The sequence below is a fragment of the Panicum virgatum genome, chromosome 6K, assembly GCF_016808335.1.
Source record: "Panicum virgatum strain AP13 chromosome 6K, P.virgatum_v5, whole genome shotgun sequence".
In the NCBI taxonomy this organism is placed as follows: Eukaryota; Viridiplantae; Streptophyta; class Magnoliopsida; order Poales; family Poaceae; genus Panicum; species Panicum virgatum.
Genome location: NC_053141.1, coordinates 44318022 through 44337426, shown reverse-complemented (window position 1 = coordinate 44337426; position 19405 = coordinate 44318022). Strand labels below are relative to the sequence as shown.

The following is a 19405-nucleotide window of genomic DNA, read 5'->3' as shown; positions in this document are numbered from 1 at the left end:
TTTCTAACAAAAAAACAACCACCCCTTCCAGTCTATCACTTGCTCGTGAGGGAATGAGGGCATGGCGCGGAGTCAAAGTCCATCTTGGCCTTACCGGTGGAGGCCAACATGGAGCTCCCGAAGTAGGCGTTGCGTGGCAACGGCATGCAGCACTAGGAGGATACGGTGAACGAGGCGCCGCTCTGCGGGGAGAAGGAGGTGGCTCTCAAGCCCGAGGAGGCAGAGCCGACGTCAAACCTCAACCGCTGCTCTGTGCTGTCCAGGCTCGTCCACAACCAGCTCCCGAAATCTCCCTTTCTGAATCGCCATCCGATGCCAAGGGCTGCATTCGTGAACAACATCGCCGACGCCTTGTTCCTGTAGCCGGCGAAGCGGGAGGCCGAAGGCTACACCCACATTTCCATCTTCAATGGTCACAACATCTATGACACCCTTCGGCTCGGACCAACGACGGAGTCTACGACTTCCACCTCCACGACCCAAACGTCATGTCTGTCGCGGTGCCAGTACTGAGCTTTTCGAGAAGTGGTGCGCGACCTCGACATCGTGGACTTATACGAGTGCCTACTGTACGGCCATAGTTCGGCCACCTTCTACATCTGTAGCCTGGAGAAGGATCGCTCGGTCAAGATCCTGCTCCCCAACACGTGTTGCACGACATGGCCAAAGCACTTCAGTAACACTTGAAGTGGCGACGGGCCTGATGCATTTCATGGTCCCCGTCCTCATGCGCCTCGGCGAGAGCTAGCTTGCAGTGAAGCTCTACTCATAGGAGCAGGCCAGCTGGCTGGAGCACGAAGCCGCTTAATTTATTTCTCGGTGATGATGGTGTCAGGCCAGGCATCTATGCTGCTAGTGCCTCTTTAGGAAGAGCAGGATGTGTGGTGCCGTCATATGCTATGAGCTCATCGTTGTGCAAGTCTCAGTGATCGTGGAGCCGCAGGTGGCGGAAGTCTATCTTAGGCATGCCAGAAGTTCTTTGGGAACCACTTTACCGTACTAATGGTGTGGGTTGAAATAGGTTCAATGCGTTGGGTTTTGATGTGTTTGGCTGGGTTAAAATGGGTTGTATTAGGTAATGGGACGGGGCGGAGCGGGTTATATATAAATGTGGATTGGAGTGGGTTGTGGTAGGTTGAAATGGATATTTCATGCAAAACAATATGACTATATATAAATATCAGTCCCACGTTGAAAGCCGGACCCTAAAATTAAAACCATGCATTGACACTATGAAATTTTATTAAAATTGATTGAAATTTGTTGGAGATGACTCAAGATGACTGACAACCACACTGTACAAAGTAGTGTGGTTAGATCTAAACATGGGCCCAAGTCAAAGAGCCAGATTACAGAAATAAAACATTACGTTCACACTATAAAATTTATTGAAACTGATGATTAGAATTTTTTTGGAGATGTCTCAATATGACTAACAGCTACTCTATGCAAAGCAATGTGACTCGTGTGGACTCCATGTCAATAAAACTATACTTGGACTTCATGTTAAGAGCCGGATGCTGGAAATAAAACCTCGCGTTCACACTATAAAATTTTATCAAAATTGACTGAAATTTATTGGAGATGACTCAATATGACTAGCAACTACTTTGTGCAAAGCAATGTGGTTAGACCTACACGTGGGTCCCATGTCAATAGCGGAGCCACTAAATTTCTATGTATATAGTTAAATATGGATTGGAGGATTTTAGTTAGTAGGTCTAGCCAACCTATGGGTTTAAGCATCAAATGGGGTGGTGCTGGTTGATTTATTTATTGAGCATTTGGATTGGGGCGGGTTGCCATTTAATTTCCATAAACATTAGGGTGGGTTGGGTAAGGAGTGGATGAGAACCAGCAGTGGACAATTCGTATGAGAAAGTTCTAGAATAATTTGGAAATTGCATGATAGAGAAGTTGACATGCTTCATGGCAAGACAAAGTTCCCTATAATTAGATATTTTGTATAGTTAGATAAGAATGAGAAAAATTCTAGAGATAGATATTTTGTAAAGAATAGTGTGGAAGTTGCCACATGGCAACAGCACAACACCCATGAGCACCTATAAGTAGGGGTGCTCCCCTCCCCTCTTTCTATACCATGGCATAAGGGGTCCCCAGGTAGGAGATGACAACGTTGCCATATAGTGTAGTAGTGTTATGGTAGGATGGCCACATAAAGAGTGCAAGAGTCTATTGTACTAAGTTATGATAAATAAAGAATTGATTTCCATTTAGAGTTGGTCTCCATATTTGTGCCTAAGTGAAAGTCTTCTTGGTGCAATGTGGGTATACGGTCACAGAAGAAGTGGTAGCATATTACTTTGTATCGTTTCTAGAAAGTCGGTGCCAAGTTCGAAGCATCGTTTCTCAATGGTACTTTCGATGTCAGTGGCTAGGAAAGCTATGGGTTCAAGGTGGTAGCCATGGATGCGGTTCTGTCTGTTTGGGTGAGGGAGAGTGTAGGTGAAGATTGAGTGTGCTGATTAGCAGTGGATGTATCTTGACTTCTGTGGCTTTGAGAGGCCCATCGATTTCGCTGGCGCAAGTTTCAGGTGGATTGTGGTGAAGAAGGATCGGATATCCTCCTCCACTGAGATCTGGTAACTGGCGAGATATTGTTCGTGAGCAACCTCTACCATGAATCGAGTCTTTGAACAGTATCCACAAGAATGTATTAGTACTAGATGTCTTTCCTGTGTTCATGTGAGTGTTAGCGCATCGTGTGAGTCAATTGTGTGCGGACCCCTGCTAGGACCATAGAATGGTCGAGAATGATCTTGTTGTGGATGAATAAGGATAACATAGAGTTACTGACTAGTTTGTAGTGTGGGTGTCAATGTATCCCAAGTTGAAATCCAATTTTTGGTTAATGTTAATGCCAGTTTCATTTTGTTTCCAAATTTGTTGTGCAAACCTTGAAATCTCCCGTCTAGGTCCAATTTTTTCCATCTTGTGCACGCAATCGATGCTTGTGATGGCTGCCTAGCTCCTGAGGAGCCAAACAGTATGGCTACTCATCCAACATTCAGAACTATTCAGCTGTATGGCTGTACCCACATCTGCAGGCGCCCCGCGTGAAAGTGGAATGAGAGGGCACCACCGTCCGGATGGACAAGCGTCCACGGCGCCCCAGCCACGTCATTGTCATCCTCTGCTCCGGCCTCACTCTATCGTCCGATGCCGGGCCTGCGGTGCGTACATCCGAATGCATGCCCTAGCCGTCTTGTGTCTTCTTGTTCTGGTCACCACTGGTCCGTCCACACACGCTGGTCGGATGGGGCGTGGCCAATGGTAGGCCATGTCTAGTTCCTGTGCGGCACCCGGATCCGGCCTTGAAGTGAGCCCGTAGGGTCTATTTGGCAGGACTCCGGCTCCTCCAAAAACAGCTCTGGCTCTGGCTCTTCTGATGGAGTGGCTTTTCTGGTGGAACTGAACTATTTTGGAAAACGTTTGGCAAAATGACTCCTCTGGTTGTTTATAGCGATGAAATGTCCATATTATTACCCTTATATTTTCTTCCCATTTCTTTTACTTTTCTTCCTCCATCCCACTCTCTCTCTCCTTATCCATTCGGTTGGTTGCTCCATTCGCTTGTTTTGGCTGTGAGTTCTTCTATTGAATCTGTTCCATTTGGAACCAAAAAAGTTTGGGTAGAGCCAGATCTAAGTGTTGGCTAGGTAAACGTCCCGTAGTAAGAGGGTAGTTATGAATCATGTGGACCACCCCCATGGGGCCGTGAAGCGAAAGCCCCCCATTGGTAGAAAATGAGGTTATCCTGCGCTTGGAAGAAGAAATAGAAAAAGAAAAAATACAGTGATAGTTTTATTTTTTTGTCGCCGTAAGTAAATACGTAACTAGGAGTGTGGAAAATTGCATTTTTGGAATTTGCAATAATGCGATGGGTGAACGATAGGAATTGAACCCGCACCTCTTTGGGCTTCTATTGAATCGAAAAATTGGATTGTACATCTTTTTTATTTTAATATCAATTTTGATACATATAAGGTGTCCTACGGATAATCTTTTGGAAGGAAGAAAAAAGAAAAGAGTTAAGCGCAATATGTGGTAGATAGAAATGTTTTAGGCATTGAAGATTGGTAATTTCTTCGGTCATTAGTTTTTTAGATGGAAGAGAGCTATCAGCTTGATCAATTAGAATTGCCTTCTAGAACGTATAATTGTCTCAAAAGGGCCAATATACATACACTATTGGACCTTTTGAGTAAAATTGAAGAAGATCTTATGCAAATTGTCACACGGTCAGGCCGCTGCTGCTCCCACGCGGGCAACTCTCTCAACTACTGCCTGCAGCTGCCGCCCACCGCCAACCGCAGCCGACCGTCCCCAACTGCCTCTCAAGCTCCCGCAACTGGCCGCCTGGAGCTCTGTCGTAGTCTCGAGCTCTGCATCTGGCCGCCTGAAGCTCCGCCACGGTCTCGGCCTCCCGCAGCCGGCCGCTCCCGTTGCCGCTCGGGCTCCCACTATCGTAGCGTCGTGAAGGAGGTGGAGTGCGCGAAGTGGCTCGTGCCATAGGCCCGCTCTCGGATGCTGCTGCGCGTGTGCTACGCTATGGCCGGCCGGCCGCCCGGCGCTAGGAACTGGGGTTCTGCCGGGGGGGGGGGGGGAGTGCGGGGGAGGGGCATTCTGGGACGGTGGGGGGTGGAGTCACATTTTCGTGGCTCCGCCTCCCTTATGGAAGCTGTAAGTGGCTCCAGGTCCGGCTTCTCATGTGGAGCTGCACCAAAAACTACCATTTGGCAGTGCTCCGGCTAGAGCCAGTTGAGAAGCTCCGCCAAACAAGCTCCTGCTATGAATCCACACCGGATCGCATATGGCCATATACCGGCGGGTCATAGAGGGCCATGGCCCTCCTTTGTCAAATCGAACTGATTGCTAGAGCTTTATGGACGGAACATATGCCAACGCCGTCGCGTTGAATTCGTCGGCGTTGCACCTGCACCTGCACGCTAGTTTCCGCACTCATACACGTCGGCTCTGGCAGCCTCCTCACGCCGGGATCTCCGCCGCCCGATCACGACGATCGACCGTACTGGCGGCCGGCGAGGCGATTTGTGGTGGCCTGGCTTGTGCCGAGCCAGGTGGCATCGTGGGGCCCGCCGCTCCGCACCCATACCCCGCCATGCCTGATGCCTCTCTCATCACTAGCTCGTGCGTCGCCTGCTGACTTGTAGGCAAAACGAGAGTGACGAATCCTAATGTGTTCTGAATGTTCGTGGTAGCCACGGTGCGACCCAGCTTCTCTGTCGAGGCGTTTGAGGCCCAAGAAAATGCGCTTTTTTCTTTTTTATATTTTTAAAAAATCAAAATTTCAAAAATATATGTCCGTTTTGAAAATTTTCAAAAATACCCCCCGGTCGCCCCCCAATAGGGCGACAGGCCCTAAGTGTAATTTTTTTCAAATTCGCAACGAGGTCCCTGGGCAAAAAAAATGCAAGGGGGCCTGTCGCCCGTTGGGGGGGGGCGACAGGGTCCCTCCCCCCTATATAAGCCCTGGCCGCCATTCGCCGCCATTCCCTTTGTCATTTGAGCCTAAAAATTCAGGAAAAAAGAGAGGGGTGAGGAGAAGAAAAGCGGCGAAGCTCTGCCGAATTGCGTACTTGTGATCTACCGGTAACTTCCGTATGGATCCATTGATATTGTATAAACATTTATTTTAATTAGCTGAATTAGATTTGGTGCTTTAGAACACTCATTTAGTATTACAATTTCAGTACTATTACAGACTTGTTTTTAAATTAATTATGAATTAGAATAGAATTATGAAAGTACCTTATTGATATTGCAGCATAAGGCAATGACTGCCTCCAATTGTGGAGGATTTTCATGAACCGAAGAAAAATCTAGTATAATACTTGATATCATGACCCATCTTGTTATCAGTAATAAGTTAGATCCGTTAGCGGATGGTACGATAGAGATGGTGTTGTCCAAAGTAGTAGAGTTTAAAGATTTCACATTATTTCGAGGTATTACGACGCAAGATGTAAAGGGACACCTGCTAGAACGTCGGAAGATATACATGAGAGTATGTGAACTAGCGAATCATCCTAATATCATTGGATTCTTACAAAGTTCTTGTAAGATATGGATGCGGCCAGAGGTGTATGAGATGCACATTAAGGTAACTCTCATTCAGTTGTAATCCCGTCCGTCATTTCGAATCCATATTTATGAAACAGTAACATTGTTTTTTAATTATATGCTAGGATTACCCCGAGGACACGGAGTTCATTAACAAAACGATATCAAATTTCCGTAAATTGGTATGTATCTTCGGTGGACTTATGCCGCAAACTAGACGAAGGAGGTGGATAAGATCTTCGGGTGATAGGGAGGTTCGTCGAGTCATGCTTCAGTACCTCAACCACCAACTTGTGTTAACTGGGATGACGACATGGATGACTTCATGCCCCCCAAACCATGGCCTCCAACACATGATGTTCCTCCCCCTTTACATGAACCTAGAATCAGAAAAGAGACAAAGGGAAAGACAAGAGGTTCGTCAAGTCATGTTGCACCACCTGCAGCACAAACTTGTGTTAACTGGGATGATGACATGGATGACTTCATACCCCCCAAACCATGGCCTCCAACACATGATGTTCCTCCCCCTGTACATGAACGTAGATCCAGAAAAGAGAGAAAGGGAAAGCCAAGAGGTTCGTCGAGCCATACTACACCACCTGCAGCACCACCATTTGTCAACTGGGATGATGACCTAGATGATTTCATGCCATGATTTATAACATATGATGTTCATCGGTTTAAGATGTATTCGCATTTAGTATTATTAATGTTATATTATGCTTGTATGTATGTCTCGTACCTAACTTGCATTCACTGGACATGTACATAATGTCGAGTTTGAATCGTACTTAGTCGTAATGGAGCATCGAAGTATAAACATACGATCTATTGTATGTAATGGAAAATACAAGAGTGATCAGAGGCGAACGTTGAAGTGTATAAATAAGCGGTCCACAGCTATGTCATTACAAATAAACATCAGAGATACAAACATCAGATATATCTAACCATCCCTAGGGCGTCGGACCCTCTTAGCCCTCTGCTGGGCACGGACATGGCCCTCGGAGCTTTTCATGTCACTGGAATACTAAAAAGCACACATTTAATTAATATAACGATAAGAAATAAGAACTAAGAAATACATTACATAATGTGAACCATCAAATTTTACATCATAATACAACGATAATGAAACACACATCACACATGCAGTGGCATGGCAGAACCCGTTGCAAACTACGGTAAACAGATTCCGCACTATCCTAACATGCCTTAAGTAATTTAAAAAAAAATAGAACAAACACAACGATGCAGCATGTCACTAGCACTAGGGTAGTCCTAGTAGCCGTATCCCCACGTAGCAAACTGCATTGAGCCTTCTCCGCAGTATCCACCCATTGCAGGTGGTGCAGGCGGTGGTGCCGGAGGCGCAGGGCCCTTCTTCTTGTGACAAGGTCAGTTGCAGTAAGGAATAGTGCATGGTTCATCCTGTGAACCGACAGCATTACTGGTATCATCAACTTCGTCGTCTTTGTTACCCTCGCTCACTTCCTCAGAATGGTTCACCTTGCATTCCAGATCAAAGATCTTTATCTGGAGGTACTCGATGAACTCCTGAACAGAATCAATTGGTGTAGGATCGACCCACCTAGTAAAACCACAGTTTTCTGGAGCATCGGAAGACTGCAAAACAAATTTCATGTAAGGTGTCTCATTGAAGATAAAGAAATGAAACAACCGAGTATTACCCATGCGTGTGGACATTTAAAGAAACGCCGACCACCATCCATCCCGTCGGTGCACATCTGCACTAGGCAGTCCTCATCATGTCTGCATTTTGGCCACGGTTCTCTACGGTTATCGTATTGTCAAAGAGGAGTTTCATTGGTAAATTCACTCTTGTGCTGTGGCGGAAACTCAAACACTGGTTCCGGAAAGGAATCAGGTCCAAGAGGCCCCTCCCATATTATGGGTCTCCCTTTCTTCCCCCTTTTCCTTTCCCAAAACCGTAGTAATTCTTCCCGCTAGACCCACCTCCAGACATTGGGTATACAATGAGCTTTGGTGTTTAAGTGCTGCTGGGAGTTCACAAACTTCGGAGTATTTATAGGCGCACAAAGGTCTGATACCCAGAGCGTGGAGTGTAAATGCACCTAAAAAGCCTACATGACAACACAGTGAAGAGGCTAGCTGACCTAACACTGAAAAGGCTAGATTCGATTCTCGAAATGACTACTCGATGCATCTCTGTGCATGCAGACTCACAGCGCTGCATTGCTGCCGCTCGGTCGATTGCGCCTAGATGCCGCCTTCCCCACTACACGCCACAGGCCTTCGCTGTAGAATGACAGGTCTGTCGTCCTCGCCAGAGAGACTGCTTTGAAGGTGAGCTGGTGTGGTTGTCGTGTTGTCACATCTTTTGGAAATGATGGAAGGGCACTGCTATTGGGTCACGTATGTCTGGGCAAAGAATGCGACATTTGGGAAACCCGTGATCGCCGTGCTGAGCAGTGGCAACCTCTGATCTCGTACTCGCAGCTAGATACACTATGGTTCCTATTTTGAGCTATTCGAGCGTGTAGTCGTCATCATTGTCGGCAGGATCTCGGCCGCTAACTCCTACCGCATCTAACTTGTCCTTCATTAAATCACAGAAAAAATTCGCAAGAACTTCCCTTATTTCACGAGAATTATGGAACCCATAAACATAACAAGTTCACATCAATAGTATCTATAGAAACAAATGACAAGTAAACTAGCACAATCATAAACATCAGATACAAATAAGCGGCCCACAGCTATCTCATTACAAATAAACATCAGAGATACAAATATCAGATATATCTAACCACCCCTAGGGCGTTGGACCCTCTTAGCCCTCTGCTGGGCACGGACATGGCCCTCGGAGTAGGTGAGAACATCCGGAGACCTCACCTGTCGCTCAGGACGCGCAAGGGGCTGCGGTGTCTGCTGCTGAGAGATCCCAAGTAGTGCTCCTCCTAGCTGTGAATACCCCAAGACATCGGGGTCACCTTGCGCGGCAGGCTCTTCTGGAGTCAAGCTGTCGAGGTCGTCTAAGGTGAAGCCCTCGTTATCTGGTCGAAAGGAGGAAGAAGAAGGTCCGGCACCCGCATCGGGGTAGAATCCTACGCATAAAATGTGGATGTTAGCGTACGCTCGTGTATTTCGTCATGACATGTAGAAACCAAAATACGAAACATAAACTAACCTGTGTAGACCGGTATCTGTGGCCCCGGTACCATCCCTGGATACGGTCCGCCAACTGGTGCTGTCCCTCTAAACATTCCAGTATGGCCGAACGCAGTAGCTGGATCGTATCCCGTATGTGATATTAGTAAATATGTAGGAACACCTGATCTAATTTTAAAGAGATATGTACGTTACCTGCACTTGGGAAGAACTGCGACGTCGGCCCGTGCACGGTCGACAGACACGGGAACGATGACGAGGCCTGGGACGACCCGTGGCTGTCTTCGTACTGCACACGGCTTCCCAAGTTGTGCACTACCTGACGCAACTGATCACGCTGCCTCGACCATGCCTCTGTCTGCTCAAACTGGGTCATTAGGGATCTGGCACGTACCCTCATCAGGTAAGTCGAGCAGTCCGTCTCCATCATGTTGCAAAGGCGAAACTGCATCCATTCAGTAAAGGTACAGTTAGAAACACATGAATTATCTTATGAATATGAATATATATATATATGCAAATATGATCAAGAGACTCACCGCGCCAGCTAGTGCCTCCACGTGGTGCCGGGCATACCCATCCTGAGGCCTCGCCTGGTGTGGCTGCGGGTGAGTGTCAACATAAACCAGACGAGCCCGAGTCCGGGGTAAGTACCAGGTGAGGTAAGCCCTGAAGGAGCTGTCTGTGTGTGGTCCTATTGGATGGACCAAGTGCTCGTCTGCCTATTCCCATTGGTCCACCCACGGCTGCATCTTGGTGAGCCAATCATCAGAGCACGACAAGCCACTCCTTGACAACCTACAAAAGTGGACAACGAAGAATCGTTAGATTCGACACGAATGTATGAGCCAAGTTCATTCATAATTACCTGTGGTCCTGGCGACTGACACGCTCCAACGCGGTGGGCACCGGAAACTCTTGGCGCTGCCCAAACTATCTCCTGACTCTCCAGGGGCAATATGCCTCAACCGTGATGTCATAAACCAGGACGGCGGTAGTAAGCCACAGGCTCGCATTCTCGGAGCAGTGCGAAGACAGGCCTGCTGGTGCACGGGTAGCCACAGCCTCTGGGCTGTAAGGCTCCCAGACAACGTCCTCGGGTGTCAGCATGTCGAGCTCCGAAACAAACTCAGGATATACACGTCTAACCTGCGCATGCGCCCAGGACCTCTGAATTCCGAATAAGTAAAATTAAAAGTGCGCCAATGCATCATGTAACAATGAATAACAAAATTAGATTTGTTGCGAACGTACCTGACGCCATATCCAGATAGTTCCCATAGTGGGCCTCTCGTCCTCCTCGTCGCCGTACATGCCCCCGTGGTAAGGCTCGTGGCTGACCATGGGCCGACCAACGGCTAGCCTCTCGTACGACCAAAGCTGTAGCAGTAGTGGGCACCCTGCCAGGATAGCGTTCCCATGTGTCTTCATGCAGCCGTCGCAAAGTTCACGGTAAGTGGCTGCAAGTACCGCCTCACCCCAGCTGTAAGGCGGTACGTCCTCGTACCCATCCGCAATCTCCTGTGCATACGGAAGGAGAATCCTATCGACCGAGTTGCCATGAGTGTTGTTGAACATGATGTAACCAAACAACCAAAGTAGGTACACCTCCAGCGATCTGGTCACACTGTACTCATCGGCATCCGCAGCCAACAGGGCAGGCTGCATAAACAATTAAGATTAATGGTTTCAACTGACAATGGAACATGTGAATTGTAACAATTAAATTTATATATGGAATGAATACGTACTATAAACTGTAGGAACCAGGTCTTCGAAGGACCTGCTGCTCGCGGGTGCGGGTTGATCGGACCTGCTTCTTCCACGCGGTCAACCAGGGCAAAACGGGCCTCCAGGTCATCCTTCCACGAGGCCGCCACCACACGCGGACCTACAGCCTCCCCGACGATAGGGAGGCCGAGGAGGTAGGCCACGTGCTGCAACGTAGGAGTCATCTCCCCACACGGGAGGTGGAACGTGTGTGTCTCCGGCCTCCATCTGTCAACGAGCGCCGTCAGGAGGGATCGGTCGAGCTGAATAGGCCCAACCTCGACAAGACGGCTCAGAGTCAGTAGACCGGCCTCACGTAACCTGCAATAAACAAAATTGTCGAAACAAAGGAATATCGACGAATACATAAGTGATAAACAATAATATTTCATTACATACCTGTCACACCAATCGTGGTGTATAGAGCTCGCCTCCCCGGGTGGACAAGGACATAGCACCTCTAGGGCTCGGTGCTCAACAGCTGCAAAGTAAGACCTGTGGCTCGAGTCGATAACTGGGTCTAGCAAGGAGTCCATCTCCATACCTGCATTCAAAAATATATGAGAACACATAGGTACATATATGTTTCATACAAACTGGACGCGTAATATTTATACATTACAGATAGGTTCGATACAAACTCCACGCACGATTACTATATATTACAGATAGGTTCGATACAAACTCCACGCACGATATTTATACATTACAGATATGTTCCATACAAACTGGACGCACGATTACTACATATTACAAATATGTTCGATACAATTGTGGATCATGACACCGAATGCCTTCCACGAGCAATTCTCGCCGATGGTCGTCTGAACGTAGGAGGTGCTCCATCTCTGGGATTTCCAGAAGGACCGGCGTCAGCAGCATCGTGAACTGCATTCTGAGGACACTTCTTGTAGTTGTGACCCAATGCTCCATATTGGCTGCAACGCTTTTGTGCCTTGCTTGCTTCGGACTCGTCCATACCATTCCGAATACGACGTGTCTGACGGCGGCCTTTGCCTTTCTTAGTGGCTGGATCAGGAATAAACATCTTATTCTCATTATACTGAATGAAAGGCCCCACTATTCCAATCCCGTATACCTCATGTCCCCAGGTGGATACAGCTGCTTCCTTGCTGAAGTAAGGTGAAACAAATACTCCTGGCTGCAACCCAGACTCTGCACATGCCGCAATGAGATGCAAGCATGGCAAATGCAATAACTTAGGCTTCATGCAGGTGCAGAAGGCTTTGCCATCTACTGTAATCAAACTCTCCTGTACCACCCTATCTCTACGGATACCACAACCAGTTCTATCCTTGCATAGAACCTCAAATCTATGCTCCATTGTACCTGTCGATATGACGCGGTGCAGTTTGGCCTTTTCAATCTTCTCTTGCATATATTGTGTCACTCTTCTGCAAAACTGAATTTGGGAGTTGCTGATGTTTATGCTTGCAGCCATGTAATGCTCTCTGAAATACTTCATGCACCCATACATGATGAACTCAACAATTCCCACAAGAGGAAAGGCACGACAAGAACACATAACCATATTGAAACACTCTACATGGTTCGTTGTCTGAATACCATACCGTATTCTGTTGGTATCATAAAGGAATGACCATTTCTCCTTAGGTGCACCTCGAATCTAGTGTGAAAATGGCTTCTCAATTGAATCCCTAGCCTCTACAGCCTGACTCGTGTCTGTTCCTGATGTCCTTACCTTCACTAGCTCTGCAGTCAACTGATCAAGCATCTGCCATAATGCATTGAATTTTTTCTGTTGATTTTGGGTGCACAACCTTTTAAATAGGTTATTAAGATCCTTGTTCTTGAAGTGGTCATAGAAGTTTGCACTCATATGCCTAATACACCACCTGTTTTGGACATCGGGCCACAATGGAGGCGTTGTCGCAGTTTCATGTTGCAATTTCAGTATTGATTGCAGCAGACCTGCATGCCTATCACTAATAAGGCACACATCTGGACGTGCAGCAACAACATGAACCTTCACTCGTTCAAAAAACCAATACCAACTGTCTAAGTTCTCATTCTCAACAAATGCAAATGCGAGCGGAACTATTTGGTTGTTGCAATCTACCCCGATTGCGGTGAGTATCTGACATTTATACCTTCCAGTCAGAAATGTGCCATCAATGCAGATCACCGGAAGACAACACTGAAATGCTCTAACACAAGCACCTATGCAAAAGAAGGCTCGTTGCATAATTCTTTGCCCCCTAGTCACGGCTGGTACGAGGTATGTGTCATAAAAGCTTCCAGGATTTCTAGCAGCAACCTGGGATAACATACGAGATAGGTTATCATATGATGCCTCGTATATGCCAAACCGCATCTCGAACACCCTTTGTTTAGCCCGCCATGCCTTCAAATAACTAATGGTGTACTGGTAAGTCTGCTCAATGTGTCGAACAATCATTTTTGGCTCATAATTTAGGTTGTCCATAATCAACCCATATATTTGCTTTGCAACAATGTCACATGATATATTGCGATGCGAGGGAAGAACTTCTGACAGCAAACAAGTGTGCTCTGTCACAATGGAACATTTCCAGTTCGACTTCAATTTTCCCTTGAATCCATGTACTCGCCATGAACATCCATCATTCACACACTTCACCTCATATTCTTTACTGCCAGACTTTACGACTCTGAATTCTCGTTTCAATGATATTGCCCATAGTCTCACAGCATCTTTTACGGCTTCAATGTTTGGATATGTTGCACCTTGCACTACCTCATTCCCTCTCTACTCCCACTCCTGATTTCGTACGTCTTCTGCGACATGACTGCCAAAACCATGCTCCTTTCACTCTTTTGGCAATGAGTACTGCTCGTCATCATATGAGCCCTCATATTCTTCCATCTCTATTGCGGATTGGTCTTCTGCCTCCATCTCGTCCACAATGCTATGTATCCTCTCTCCCTCATCAGCAAGGCCCTGTGGTCCCATGTTTTGGTTCTCTGTCTCTTCTGACTCATCTTGCTCAACATAATTGGTCTCTCTTCGAATACTCGGAGTTGCTTGATCTGCACCATGTTGGATTTCATTTTGTGTCTTCTCCCGGATTTGAACAAGAATGGTCAGAGGCCACCCACGCTCTAGAGCTGCTTGCATGTACTTCTGCCAGTCATCAGTGCTGTGTATCATCATCAATTCCCATGAATCATTTTCTACCTCCCAATTAACAAGAGACTGGATGGTGATCACATGTGTCAACGGATCAACACCGAACCCACGCTGCAGCCACTTACATAAGGAACCAAAACTCCATTCCAGAAGTTTATCTATGGCGCTAGATGTACACTTAAAGGCAGAAAGATCTACTCCATTTGGCTCATACAAAACATTGTAGTCACCATAAAATACATAAAATTGCATCTTGCTCGACATATCTGTATATCACAGAATACTTATCGAGTTATACTCTTTACTTCACTACCTTATTCAATAATCCGTAAAAACTAAGTATGAAATTCAACTACAACGTATAAGTATTCATAACTACGTGATGACACTCAAATTCTATACTGCATATGTCAAATTCTATTCTAAATCATAATTAATTTATAAACACGTCTCTAATAGTACTGCAATTGTAATAATAAATGCGTAGACTAATTTTCTAAACTAATTTACTACTACGTAACTAAAAACTAAAGTATCATTAAACTCCTACTTAAATGGTTCTACTATAGCACTAATTAAATTAAATTACTCTACAATACCAATGGAAAAATACATAAACTAAATGTACTAACCTCTAGATCACAAGTGCTGAATCCGGCAGAGCTTCGCCGCTTCCCTTCTCCTCACCCCTCTCTTTTTTTCTAGATTTTTTGTGAAATTTTCGGGCTCAAATGAGGAGGGAAAGGAGGTCGGAGGCATATAAAGGGGTGGGTACCCTGGTCGCCCGAGGGGGGGTGACAGTCCCCCCTGCCGCGCCTGCGGGCGGGGCCCAGTGGTCGCCCGAGGGGGGCGACATGCCCCCTTGCATTTTTTTTGTGCAGGGACCTCATTGCAAATTTGAAAAAAAATTACACTTAGGACCTGTCGCCCTATGGGGGGCGACCGGGGGTATTTTTGTTATTTTCCAAAATGGACATATATTTTTGAAATTTTAATTTTTTTTAATAAAAAAGAAAAAAACGCCAAGAAAATCTGTGGAAAGTCACGGAAGGTCCCGGCCTGTTATGCCGCCTGCCTATTCCAGTCTGTGTTTCTTTGTCCAGACTCTGACCGTGAGTTTGCAAGCACGTACGCTTCACTCATGTAATTATTGTAAATAAAAAATCGTATGAAAACAAATTAATTGGAAAAGAGACATAGAAGTACAATATGAAGGCTATAGAAACTTCATCATCATTAATTGCAAAAGTTCCACTGACGTGAAAAACTTTGTAAGGATACAATTTAATTTTAGCTAGAGTTCTTAAGACCAGTCTCAGTGCTGGAGTCATGAAATTATTATAGTTATTAAATATTATGACACATCAGCATTTTTGCTAATTTGGCAAAAAAAGTTAAAGATGAGAGAGAGGGCAGCCGGGTCATCACTATGACACAGCAGTGGCACGGTTCTCAAACTGATGACACGGGCACGAAACTCCGACTGAGACCGTTCCTCGGTTCATACAGGATCTGCTGCGCCTCGCTTCGCCGCCAGCCCCATCCTCCATGCTCGCACAGTCGCCCTGCTCCCGTGCTCACCCATGCCACTCCCGTGCCTAGCCCCAAATCCCTTCACTCCCGCGACCAAATCCCCCAACCGCTGCTTCCAAATCCCAGCCCCGCGCGGCCGCGCCCTTCATCTGCTGCCGCCGCCGCGCTCAGCCCCGTCGCTCCTGCGCCTGGCCCCAAACCCCCTTCTCTCCTGCGCCCAAATCACCCCTGCGCCGATCCAAGTCTCTGTTTCTTCCTATCTAGTACATCTGCATCTTGTCTCTTGCGATGCAACTCAGGTTAGCACAAATGGCACATAATTTGTTTGGAATTTTTTATGCACACATGCTATCTGGTGGTTAGAAATTACTTGAATTTGTTCTTAAAATATGGTGCACTAGAAATTACAAATGGTTACATAGTTCACGTGACACATTTGATTACACAACCATTTACAATTTAATATTGTAACATATCTATAAAACTGTGCAATGACATTGTGCACTGAGGGAGGTGGTGTTATAGTAATGTCAAGCTGACGTGGACTAGAGGTGGTAACAAATAATCTCTTTACAATTCAACTTAGCTCTTAAGTATTTTTAACATAAATTATATAAGGCAACGTATCAGGTGCAAACCAACATTTTCATACAAACTATGGAATCTTCAATCTGAGTCATTGGATCAACATCTAAGGGGTATGGGGGATTGTGTAATTTTACAATCTAGACCCGCTCTTGGATTGGATAATCACACTTTTGCAAATCCCTCCTCCCACCTCTCTGCGCCCCTCCCCTTAGATGAGATCTGATGGCCCAGATTGAAATTTCTATAGTTTACACCTAATATGTTCCCATTATATAAAATTAGAACCCTTAGTTCCTCTAAGTCAAATGTGTTAAGGTCCTTTGCTACCCCTAGTCAGGGCAGCAACGCCCACAGACGTTGTACTCGAGGCCGGCCGGCGACGGAGGTGAAAGGGAGGGGAGAGGCTGCCACGGATTTCATTCCCATTCAGTTCTTTATTGGTGTCGTATGTTGTTTGTTTTGAGTGATATTACTTGCTGTATCAATCAGTTTTTCTTTTGTTTTGCTGTTTTTTTTGTGACATGTCACAATTCTATTGGACTGAAAAGTGATTGATAACTGAACGGAAAATCATTCGGGTGATACATAGCAAACTCCCTTTTTTCAGACTCTGACTGCGTGCGAGCCTGCAAAAAAATTCATGAGAAAATAGACACAAGTATAATACGATCGAAAGCTGTGGACATTCAGTATGGTAGTGTCACAAAGAGAACCATCAGATGCATGACAACTTCATCATTAACCAAATCTAATTCTTAAAAGGATAGATAGTAAAAAGTTCGGCCGATTGGACGACAATACAGTTGTAGTTTGAAACTACGAGGACTTCATCAGGTACAAAAAGAAGAACTACTACTGACGAGTCTCAAAATAGAACTACATGCACCGCGTATGCATGCCCCTACACCCTGACCTTCACCTTCAGCTCATCAAGGATCGACGGGAACTGCAACACCATCTGAGCAAAATCATGGGTCAACACGGCCTTCTTGAAGTTCTTCTCGTCCGCGAAGAAGTCGATGCATCTCTTCTTCAGCTCCGGGCAATTGTACATTTGAGCACAAGCCAGAGTACTAGCAACTATATCCCCCGAGATTTTTTTCTGCAGCTTGCTAGCACACAGAAGCTTCAGACGGTCTAGTGCGTAGTGGTCGGCCGCGGCGAGCAGATCTTGAAGCTTCTTTGATGCAGAGCCTCCAAACTCGTCATCATCTTTGTCGGCAATTAGATCCTGAAGCTTGCCATCATCTTTGTCTTCATCTGAATCCGACTCCGACTCCGAATCCGAATCCTAATCGTCCTTTTCATCTTCGCCTTCATCTTCATCTTCATCTTGGGCTTCGGCTTCATTTTCAAGCAAATCGTCAGTGTAGATGAACCTAAGCATGACCTTGAACATTGCGGGCGTGATGTCGTTCAAGGTGATGGATGACATATTGGCATCCGCCATGGAGCCCAGGAGTTGCGCCTTGAAGACCGGCGAGCGGGCGGCGAGCACCGCCCGGTGGGCGGTAAACTCCTCGCCGTCGACGATGAACGACACATCGGAGCCATCCGCGGAGTCCAGCAGGATGTCAAGGTGGCTCCAGGGTTTCAAATCTCGGCCGGGAACCGCCGGTTTCCGGGTTTTTTTCGTTCCCGGTCCGGTCCGGGACGGTAAACCGGGTTCGGTTTTTTATATTTTATGCTTCTAAATCCAAAAATACAAAAGTAATTTGTTTGTGCTACTGTTTCGGTTTTGAACAGTGTCACCGGTTTTTAAAACCCTGGGTGGCTCCCTATGTCGGAGGACTGGCCGTCATGCTCAGGCACGACCTTCACCCCACACATGATGATGAACGAGCCATCCGTCAAGCAGAGCGACTCCAGGACACTTCGCTGCACGAACTGCGGCCAACCATGGGAGGCATTTGGTGGGAAGACATGCACGAACCTGCTTCTGTAGGACGAGGACGGAGCACCGTCTCTGTCCATCACGAAGGCCTCGAAGATAGCCTTGGCGTCTTTGGATCTGCTCTCATGACGGAGGAAGATAGATAGGTACAACTCGCCCTTGCCCGCTTCTTGAAACGAACATGGTACCATTTATGTCATTTCGAGTGATTTTGGTGATCAAATGACAACACAACACTTGGACTAATATGATTGTTAAGATGACCATTCTCAGGCTTTTAGATTCAAGTGATGACAAAGAGAAAGAGAGGATAGGCGTAGCAAGGCCCGAAGGGCTGCCCCTACGGGGGTTCCGCTACCCGGTTAGCGGACGGGGGGCGAGGGGGAGTCGCCCCTCGCGGGTCTCAGGGCAGCGCCCTGAAAGATAGGCTTTGGATCAGGAGCACCGGAAGAACCGATGCCTAAGCATCGGTGCATCCAACGCTTGTCGGAAGAACCGACGCTATGATGTTTGGTGCAGGAAGAAGTCGAAGCCAAGTCAGCCTATAGGCACCGGTTGAACCGACGGTCCAAGAAAGGGCATCAGTGCATTGGGCGTACTGTGTACCAGAGACAATTTCAAGTGCCCAGGAAAAGTTTCTTTAGCACCGGTTCAACCGACGATGCATCGGAGTATTGTGTCGGTGCATTGACGTCAGCAGAAGAGAAGAAGACTGTGAGTGACCGGTTTAACCGACGGGCAAGCATCGATTCAACCGGTGGTCACTGTAGCAGCAGTCAGAAGTTTAACGGCTACTTCGTGTCTTAGAGTGACCGGATGAACCGACGCTACCCCTGCCAGAGGCATCGGTTCTTCCGGTGATACGCATATTTTCTGCTGACCGTTGGAGCAACGGCTACAAGACTTGGTGGCCTATATATATGCCTCACCCGGCCATTTGAAGTTTGTTGGAGTTGCTGGACATCCAACACACACCCAAGAACATCTCCAAGCCATACAAAAGTATCAAGATCATATCCTTAGCCCTTAGCACACTTTGAGAGTGTTGTGTAAAGGATTAGCTCTTAGTGAGTGAGATTGCAAGGCTTCGAGCCTTTGTGCTGTGGTTCATTAGCGAACCAAAACAAGAGCGTGGTGCACCGGCACCTTGGAGCGTGAAGCTCGCCGGCAACGTCATCGACCCTCCGATTTGGTGTGGAGCGGCGACG

General features: G+C 46.8%; 1 protein-coding gene across 1 annotated transcript; it reads right to left on the bottom strand.

The window, feature by feature from the left end:
- Window positions 1-17204: 17204 nt before the first annotated feature.
- Window positions 17205-18388, bottom strand: LOC120713536 (BTB/POZ and MATH domain-containing protein 1-like). The gene is made up of 3 exons (XM_039999474.1): window positions 18069-18388; window positions 17596-17886; window positions 17205-17493 (listed from the first exon to the last, which is right to left on the bottom strand). The coding sequence occupies exons 1-3, from the start codon at window positions 18386-18388 to the stop codon at window positions 17205-17207; spliced, it is 900 nt and encodes a 299-aa protein (XP_039855408.1).
- Between the last annotated feature and the right edge of the window lie 1017 nt (window positions 18389-19405).

Coding starts and splice junctions, on each gene's coding strand:
- LOC120713536 (XM_039999474.1), bottom strand. CDS start 18,388: ATGGTACCATGTTCGTTTCAAGAAGCGGGCAAGGGCGAGTTGTACCTA. Junction 17,887..18,068: donor GACATAGGGAGCCACCCAGG/GTTTTAAAAACC, acceptor GAAACCCTGGAG/CCACCTTGACATCCTGCTGG. Junction 17,494..17,595: donor GAAGATGAAAAGGACGATTA/GGATTCGGATTC, acceptor GTTTGGAGGCTC/TGCATCAAAGAAGCTTCAAG.